The 8,545-nt window shown below is 56.7% G+C and overlaps 2 protein-coding genes across 2 annotated transcripts; one reads left to right on the plus strand and one right to left on the minus strand.

Annotated features, from left to right (window-relative positions):
* Nucleotides 1-137: 137 nt before the first annotated feature.
* Nucleotides 138-5,036, plus strand: LOC104914687 (rho GTPase-activating protein 45-like). Its single transcript, XM_010724910.3, has 8 exons — nucleotides 138-171; nucleotides 494-657; nucleotides 795-983; nucleotides 1,279-1,416; nucleotides 2,393-2,634; nucleotides 2,747-2,993; nucleotides 3,078-3,153; nucleotides 3,530-5,036. The coding sequence occupies exons 1-8, from the start codon at nucleotides 138-140 to the stop codon at nucleotides 3,793-3,795; spliced, it is 1,356 nt and encodes a 451-aa protein (XP_010723212.2). The 3' UTR covers nucleotides 3,796-5,036.
* Nucleotides 5,037-5,328: 292 nt separating this feature from the next.
* POLR2E (RNA polymerase II subunit E) lies at nucleotides 5,329-8,354 on the minus strand. The gene is made up of 8 exons (XM_010724909.3): nucleotides 8,244-8,354; nucleotides 7,993-8,167; nucleotides 7,796-7,911; nucleotides 6,772-6,852; nucleotides 6,565-6,623; nucleotides 6,333-6,411; nucleotides 5,988-6,066; nucleotides 5,329-5,625 (listed from the first exon to the last, which is right to left on the minus strand). Exons 1-7 carry the CDS (start codon nucleotides 8,298-8,300, stop codon nucleotides 6,001-6,003), a joined length of 633 nt encoding a protein of 210 aa, XP_010723211.1. The 5' UTR covers nucleotides 8,301-8,354; the 3' UTR covers nucleotides 5,329-5,625; nucleotides 5,988-6,000.
* Between the last annotated feature and the right edge of the window lie 191 nt (nucleotides 8,355-8,545).

The following is an 8,545-nucleotide window of genomic DNA, read 5'->3' on the forward strand; positions in this document are numbered from 1 at the left end:
CCCCCTTCTGCTGGGAGGAGAGCTGAAATACCAGCGAGTCCATGGGGAACACAACACCATTCCCACTAGGCAGGGACAGACCCTGTGCAAAGCAGTGGCAACAGCTCCATCAGGAGCACAGCCTTTGGTTAGCTGGAATGTGGCCCAACACCCTGCGTGTCAGCATGTCCCGTGTGTCCACATGTCCCGTGTGTCCACGTGTCCCGTGTGTCCACGTGTCCTGTGTGTCCATGTGTCCGCAGTCCCACGTGTCCATACGTCCCACGTGTCAGCATGTCCTGTGTGTCTGTGCATCCCATATGTTTACGTGTCCCATGTGTCAGCATGACCCCACATGGCTCACGTTGTCCCAGGTGTCTGCATGTCCCGTGTGTCCGTGTGTCCCACGTGTCCGTGTGTCCCATGTGCCAGCATGCCAAGGCCCCGTATGACAGCTCTGCCTGACCCCTAAGGAGACAGAATGCTGATGTGTCCCTTTATGCTCTGCCTGTAGGCATCAATGGCATCACCCCAGAGATGGCAGCACCCACGGGACCCTTCCGGAACGTGGGTTTGTCCAGGGCAGCCCAGACCCACCGACTGAGGAAGCTGCGGACCCCCTCCAAGTGCAGGGAATGCAACAGCTACGTGTATTTCCAGGGGGCAGAATGTGAGGAGGTAATGCTGGGGATGTGGGAGGATTTTTTTTTGGGGGGGAGGGGGGTCACCCCGTGCCCACAGCTCTGCACAGCACTGCCACATGTGCCCTCCCAGCCCCGCTGCCTCCCACCTCTGAGCCTTTCCCTGTCTCCCAGTGCTACCTGGCGTGCCACAAGAAGTGCTTGGAGACCTTGGCCATCCAATGCGGGCACAAGAAGCTCCAGGGGAAGCTGCAGCTTTTTGGGCAGGACTTCCTGAAGGCGTCTCAGGGCAGCGCTGACGGCATCCCCTTCATCGTTAAAAAGTGCATCTCTGAGATTGAGAAGCGGGCGCTGAAAACCAAGGTGAGCCCTCTGCCCTCCCCTCTGCTCCAGCTGTTTGCCCTTCAGATGGGCTCTGGAGGCTCATGAGGTTCTGAGGCAGGAGCCACGAGGTCCCAAAACAAACAAACTGACACGGAAACACGTCCTGCACTCCCTCTCTTCCCTACAAAAGGGGAACAGCAGCGACGTCTGAGCTGCAACAGCTCTTCCAAACCTCCTGAGAGGGATTTCCACCCCCAAAGGAGTGGGTGGGAGCCGAGAGCTCGTGCAAACCCAAAGAGAAATGTTCAGCTTTGGTTTTCTCCCCCCTTGGCAGGGCATCTACCGAGTGAACGGCGTGAAGACCCGCGTGGAGAAGCTCTGCCAGGCCTTTGAGAACGGGAAGGAGCTGGTGGAACTTTCCCAGGCGTCCCCACACGACATCAGCAACGTGCTGAAGCTCTACCTGAGACAGGTGGGGGCAGAGGGCAGAGGTGATTCCTGGTGATTCCAGCAATCTGTGTCTGGAGGGGGCAATCCTGCTGCAAACTGGGCTGCCAGCTGCCTGCTGGGTGGCTCAGAGCCCCTCCTGCCCAGCTGGCCCGACGGAGGTGTGTGCAGGAAGGGCTCTCCCCCAGCAGCGATCTCACTGAGCATCTCACACAACATCAGCTGCAGCAGCGAAGTCCCTGCTCACGGCGACACAACACGAAATGCTGCACCGTCCCTCCCCTTTGCAGCTGGGGAAGCGGCAGGAGAAAGAGAAGTGGCCAGAAAGGTCACCCCTCAGCTCAGCTCACTTCTCCAGCCCTCTGCCTGCAGCACGTCTCTGCCATCAGCTCAGTCCTGCACCGAAACTCAAACCCCGACCCACATCCTCAAACGAGGCAGGAGGAGAGGAAGCAGCTTCTCTCTGCAGCCTCACGGCTTAACCCTTTGTGCTGGTTTCCTGGCTTTCTCCCCACACAGCAAAGAGGGGCTGTGAGCTCCCGGATAGGGAGAGCAGAGAGCAAAGAGAGGAAGAGATCGGCCCTGTGCTGTGATCTCAGTGCACTGCAGAGAAATGGGTTTAAGGTCCCTCTGCAGGAGTGCTGCTCTGCTGCAAAGCGATCCCATCCCCAGCAGACGTCTGGGGAAGGCGCTGCGAACATCAGCAGTGCTGCAGAACTGCCAGGCGGTGCACGAATGCGCTCCGGTTGCTTTATGCAAACTTCAAAGCAAAACGCTCCTCCTGACAGCCCCAGCGCTGCAGGCTGCGCTGATTTCTTCTCACCTCCTCCTCCTCCCAGGGAACAATTAGCACCGTCCTATTTAACAACCTCTTATCTATAGGGAAGCCGCGCACACACCCCAGGATGGGTTGGTTGGTTTTTTTTTTTTTTTTGAAGGGGAAAAGTGCATCCTCCATCTGGAGACCTTACAGGGTTTATCTCGCACTCTTCTCCTCGCAGCTGCCCGAGCCCATCGTGCCGTTCCGGATGTACAACGCGCTGATGGGAGCAGCCAAGGAGAGCCTGCAGGGCGGCAGTGAGGCCAAAGGGAGGAGTGGGAAAGGGGGTCCGGAGCTGGTGGACAAAGGGGCCGACACCGACCGCGTGGTGGTGAACCTGGTGCTGAAACTGAAGGAGCTGCTGAAGGAGCTCCCGTGGGAAAACATGGCCACGCTGCAGTACCTCCTGCAGCACCTGAGGAGGTGGGGAGGGGGATGCGGGGCGGGGGGCGGGGGGACGTCCCCCCTTCTGTCCCCGTGGTGGGACGGGAAAGGGGCGCAGCCGCTGCCCGCTCTCATGGATTTCCTCGTCCAGGATCGTGGAGGTGGAGCAGGACAACAAAATGACCTCCAGCAATCTGGGCATCGTCTTCGGGCCGACGCTGCTGCGGCCACGACCCACGGATGCCACCATCTCTCTGTCCTCGCTGGTGGATTACCCCCACCAGGCACGCGTCATCGAGGCGCTCATCATCTTCTACCCCACCGTCTTTGAGGACAAGGACAGCACACTGACTGCTGATGGCTCTGGATTCACTGCAGATCGCGAGGACGAGACCCCGGTACGGACCCCGGGGAGGGAGCAGCGGGGGGGGGCGATAGGTTGGCCCTGTGTGCTCCCCCCTCACACGGACCCCTCCCAGCAGGATGAGCCCACGGCCGCTCCGTGCTCACAGCCCCCGAGGAAGGGCGACCTGGGGTACAACGTGGGAGCATTTGGGGGTGAGTGAGGGGCTGTGGGGGCTGTGATGCGGGGGCATTTTAAAGTTATGAAACTGAAGCGTAGAAAAAAAGAGCTTAGAAAGAGCTGAAAGCTGCTTTCCTCCCACCACTCTGCTGTTACCCAGACTGCTCCCCGCTGCCTTAAAAGGACCAGGAGCCCGGCTGGGTCCAAAGAAACTGCACACATCCAAAGTTGTTCTCTAATAATACGGGTCTGGGGGGGGTGCGAAGGGCTGCAAGGAGGGCTCTGGGTTCTCACAGCTGCCCCAACCCTTGGGGGCACCCATCCCCACACCTCCATCGCTGCTCACCGCAGTGAGGGGCTCGGGGACGAGGCAGGGCAGTGACCACTTCGCACCCCCATACGGATCCACAGAGCCCTGCGAGAGATCGGTGGACTCCGACTCAGAGCTGGAGGACGGCGGGGAGCCGGGGGGCAGCGGGCAGCTGAGAAAACAAGAGAGTGAAACGAGCACGGATGAAGCTCCGTTCTACGAGGAGGGCAGCGAGGGGCAGCGCAGCCGCACCTGCAGCACCGGGCAGTCGGACACGGAGGGCTCTGCGCCGCGCTGCACTGCAGGAGAGCACAGCGACCCTGAAGAGGAGCCTGAGAGCAATGCCACCACTGCAGCTCAGCAGTGAGAGCAGCCCCAGGCAGTGACGGCTCAGCTGAGAAAGCTCGTATACGACGATGGGCGTTTTCCTATTCGGCCCTCCCCACGTTGCACGGTCTCAGGGCTTTGTGGATGTATATTTGATCTCCAAAATCTATGCTGTGAGAGCAGCGGGGGGAGATGGAGGATGCCTGAACCAAGCTACAGCCCCCTCCACTGTGAGCTTTTTGTCTTTTTTTTTTTGTGTGTGTAAGGTAACCCTTCGATGCAAACCCACTACCTCTGCTGGCAACGGAACTCGAAGGGTTAAAGAGGACCAAAGTGGTTTTTAAGGTTATGAAACTTTTCTGCACTGAAGCATAGAAAAAAAAGAGCTTAGAAAGAGCTGAAAGCTGCTTTCCTCCCACCACTCTGCTCATACCCAGACTGCTCCCCGCTGCCTTGAGAGGACCAGGAGCCCGGCTGGGTCCAAAGAAACTGCACACATCCAAAGTTGTTCTCTAATACCATTCCTCAGTGAAATGCTGGGTACTCCCTCATCTCTTGTGCCACCTCCTCCTGTCTCAGTCCTCTGCTGCAGGCAGGGAGGGCATCCACGCAGACCAGGCAGCAAAGGGAGAGCTGGGATCACTTCTCAGCCAAGGAAGCCGAGCGGAGTGGTGTCCCAGTTGGAGATGCACTGGGCTGGAAGGGTTAACAGAGCTCATTAACGGAGGATGAGGTGATGGAGAGGAGGTGGGATCCCTTTGGAGGATCATCTCCACCAGGAAGAGTGGGGCTGCTAAGGGCCACAGCTCTCAGATTAGAAAAGCATCTCAACACAATAGATAAAAGGTACACGAAACCAAAGTTCCATTTACAGCCAACTGGTCTGTAACTGAGCCAAAGGAGAGCTACAGATACCTGTGAGCACATCTGCTCCACAGCTCTTCGCCACGATGACGCTGGGTCCTTCCAGCACATCACTCCCATGGCAGCAGGAAAATGAAGCTGAGTGCCACCTGTTGCTACCAGAACTGCTACTGCAGCGGTACCACGAGTGTGTGTGAGGATGGATGATGGTGAATGCGAGTGAAGGAAGGGACAAAAGCAATGCTTGAGCTTCACATGGTACCGAGCACCCTTCTATTTGTATATAAATTCAGCATGGAAAAAGGAAAAATGTCCTTTTGTGACATGCCTGTGCTGCTGTACGAAGCTGCGTTCTGTGTTTCGCTGTGTTCAGACTGATGTGCTTCCAGAAAGAATAAAATCCCTGTGTTCCAACCATGCCTGTCCTTGAGATCAATGCCTTCCATGCTCATGTGCCCGTGGCTGTGGGTTCCAAGCACTGTAAGGAAGCACTTCAAGTACTTATAGCAAGTAAACTAAAACCCTCTGCAACATCTGACAACCAGAGTCTCAGAACAAAGGTCACAGATAGAACAGGTGACAGCAGTGAGGCAAGGCTGAACCACAGAATTTGAGCAGCAACAAATCCCACAGAGAATGGCACATACAGAACTCCCCATGGCCATACAGCTCTGATACAGCAAAGGGCTGAGAAATGCAGAACAGTGAAGAACAGCAAGTATAAACCTTTATTAAAAATAAGATCTCATAGAACAGGGCAGCAAAAGCCTCTTTCCACTCATTTCTTCCTGTGTAATTCAAGTGCTTCGAGGTGCTTTCATGGCATTCCTTAATGAAGCAGAAGGATTTGCAGCAAAATCCATGCTGGAAAATGAGGAACTGGGCCAAACAACTGCGGAGAGGCAGCAGGGACAGAGGACTTCCTCAGCCATCAAACACAGACAGCTGAGAGAGCTGTGAGCTGTCGGTGGATGGGAAGATCAGATGTCACACAACTGTTTCACATCTGGAAGAAAGAAGTCAGGATGTGAATGAGCTCGTGTCTCCCTCAGCAGATTGCTCTCAAGGCAAATCCCCCCTGAGCACTGAGAGATGTGCCTTCAGCAGTGGCACTGAGGCACCAGACCAGTACAGCCTTGCTCTGATCCATCCCACACAGTTCCCTACACAAATCATTTACATCACTTGGAGGGAATCCTTTCCCAGAGCCAACTCACTTCAAGTCACATCTGGAAAGCCACAGCACAAGTTTAAAGCACTGCCCAAAGATGGGGATTTCACACATTACCTGGGGATTTCACACATTACCTGGGGACTTCACACATTACCTGGGGACTTCACACATTACCTGGGGACTTCACACATTACCTGGGAGCTCTGATCACTGCACCAGCCTGTAGGTGATGTAGCGGCCCGCAGTCTCACTCGGTCTGATGATCTTCACCACCTGGAAGGCCAGCAGAAGGAACACTGGGGGATGGTTGGTGTTACAGCAGCTGTTGCCAGCTGGTTCAGCAGGCAGCCAAGCCTGGCCCCAGGGCTACCTGCTGGTTTGCACACATCTCTACCTAATCCATAACATTTAGGAAAAAAAAAACAAAACTAAAAAGGAGGAAACCTTTCCCATCGCCGAGCTCTGAAGTACTGTGCTGCTACAGCTCCTCACCCTGCCTGCAGGGCCCTGCTGTTTGTTATCAGGCTGTTTTCTCTTACCTGGCCTCTCTTTATCCCGAAGTACCGGGCCACGGGATCCCCAGCCTGGATCCTGGGGAGTTGGTTCTCCCTCAGCTTACTGCGTGGAGTCAAGGAGAACCCAGGATTCGTCCCAAGGCAGGGCACAGCCAACAGAACATCATACACTCCTATGGTCAGAGGTGTTCATTTTTGGCCCAAGGCAAGCACTCATCACACCCTGACAGGAAGGAAAGGACCAAACAAAGGATACTATCTGGCCAGCAGCTCGGTTACTTCTTCTTTTGTCATGACAACGTGCTCTGGGACCAGCTGTAAGCAGCAGGAGAGAAATCACAAGATTAGACAAACTGAGAAAGCAATCACAGCTGGAAGATGAGCAATTTGTGGTAAGAAATAAAGCTCCAGCAGTGCCACCCAGCACAGGGCTGGGATGAAAGGGACACCCTGCACTGCTCACCTCATGTTCAGTGATGTTGATCAGGAGCTCCTGCTGCAGAAACTGCTCCAGAATGTATTTGGGAGCCATGTCGACCAGGGACTGGGAAGGAAGAAGCACAAGACGCTGCAGCACTGCTCTGGAACAGTCTCAGTGTGACTGCTCAGCACTGCCCCATGATGAGCAGCAGCACCAGAAGGGCAGCACAGTGTTTGTGCTCACCCTGACAGTCACACAGGCAGACAGCAAACAGATCTCTGTGCCCCATGACTGTTCCAGTGCTCCGTCACCATCACCGTAAAGAAGTTCTTGCACACGTTTATGTAGAACTTCCTGTGCTGCACCTTCTGGCTGTTTCCCCTCGTCCTGTCTCCACACACTGCTGAAAAGAGTCTGGCCTCACCACTCTGCCCCCCACACCTCAGCTATTTATAAACCTGGATCAGGTCCCCTCTCAGTCGTCTTGTCTCAAGGCTGAACAGACTCAGTTCACTCAGCCTTTCTCCATAGGGGAGATGCTCCAGGCCCTTCACCATCTTGGTGGCCCTCCGCTGGACTCTTTCCAAGAGATCCCTGTCTTTTTTGTACCGGGGAGCCCAGAACTGGACACAGCACTCCAGATGAGGCCTTACCAGGGCAGAGTAGAGAGGGAGGATCACCTCCCTCGACCTGCTGGACACGCTCTTCTTAATGCACCCCAGAATGCCATTGGCCTTTTTGGCCACGAGGGCACACTGCTGGCTCATGGCCAACCTGTCGTCCACCAGGACGCCCAGGTCCCTCTCTGCAGAGCTCCTCTCCAGCTCCTCATCCCCCAACCCGTGTCGGTGTGCGTGCAATTATTCCTCCCCAGATGCAAGACTTTCCGCTCGCTTTTCTTAAACCTCATCTGGTTTCTTAAAGGTCGCCTCGATTCAACGCACTGAATGCTGAGCAAGCCCAGCGTTAAGGCACAGAACCTTTGATAAGAGGTTTTCTCTGCACAAAAACTCCCTGTTTACGGACCCAGGGGTTCAAACAGCCCCGGGGCCGCATTGCACCGCACCTGCTTGGCCGAGGGGGTCATTCCCTGCTGCACCACGATCAGCGCACGCGTGATGTTCTCCTCCTGCATGCGCTGGCAGTACATCTTGATGGTTTTGATGCCGACTTTGGGCTCCTCTGTATGAAAAACGGCACCGGGTGAGGCCGAACCCGGCGACCGCGCGGCGACTCCGTTCCCAGCCCGGTCCCACAGCTCACCGGGAAAGAAAACGAACATCTGGTCGGTCGGATCGTCGTTGTGAGCCACCAGCACGGTCAGGTCGGTGCGGCGCGGGCGGCCCTCGCTGGGTTTGTCCCCGAACTGCCCCTTGAATTCCTCCAGCGTCTGATCCAGCTCGTCCTGCGTCACCAGGTAGCCGCGGTCGTGGCACAGCTGGGAGAAGAAGCGCCGCATGAGGAGAGGAGAGGAGAGCTGAGACCGGACCGCCCCGAACCGCCCCGCCCCGCACCTGCATGATGGTCTTGCGGATCTTCCACAGCCGGTACGTCTCCTCCTCGTCGTCCATGCTGCCCCGCAGGACCCCGGGCTGCCCGCCGCAATGCCGGTCCCGAGGAGCTGGCGGGGCCGCCCCGCGCGGGGTCCTTCGCCGCAGGGAACGCCGGGAGATGTAGGCGGAGGGCGGGGGAAGGAATGGCGCAACGACGCCGTCCTCGCCCTCACGCGGATTCTCACGCCTCTGCGGCCGCTTCGCCAATCTGATTGGTCGATTCTCCCGTCTGTCAGCCGAGGGAGCCGCTCGCCCCGCGGCGC

Source organism: Meleagris gallopavo, chromosome 30 (genome assembly GCF_000146605.3).
Source record: "Meleagris gallopavo isolate NT-WF06-2002-E0010 breed Aviagen turkey brand Nicholas breeding stock chromosome 30, Turkey_5.1, whole genome shotgun sequence".
In the NCBI taxonomy this organism is placed as follows: domain Eukaryota; kingdom Metazoa; phylum Chordata; class Aves; order Galliformes; family Phasianidae; genus Meleagris; species Meleagris gallopavo.

Excerpts from the sequence above, each read along its gene's own strand:
- LOC104914687 (XM_010724910.3), top strand. The coding sequence starts at position 138 with ATGTGGCCCAACACCCTGCGTGTCAGCATGTCCC. Across the intron at positions 984-1,278 it reads AGCGGGCGCTGAAAACCAAG|GGCATCTACCGAGTGAACGG; the intron begins GTGAGCCCTCTG and ends CCCCCTTGGCAG. Across the intron at positions 3,154-3,529 it reads CAACGTGGGAGCATTTGGGG|AGCCCTGCGAGAGATCGGTG; the intron begins GTGAGTGAGGGG and ends ACGGATCCACAG.
- POLR2E (XM_010724909.3), bottom strand. The coding sequence starts at position 8,300 with ATGGACGACGAGGAGGAGACGTACCGGCTGTGGAAGATCCGCAAGACC. Across the intron at positions 8,168-8,243 it reads TCCGCAAGACCATCATGCAG|CTGTGCCACGACCGCGGCTA; the intron begins GTGCGGGGCGGG and ends TTCTTCTCCCAG. Across the intron at positions 6,853-7,795 it reads TGACCCCCTCGGCCAAGCAG|TCCCTGGTCGACATGGCTCC; the intron begins GTGCGGTGCAAT and ends CTTCCTTCCCAG.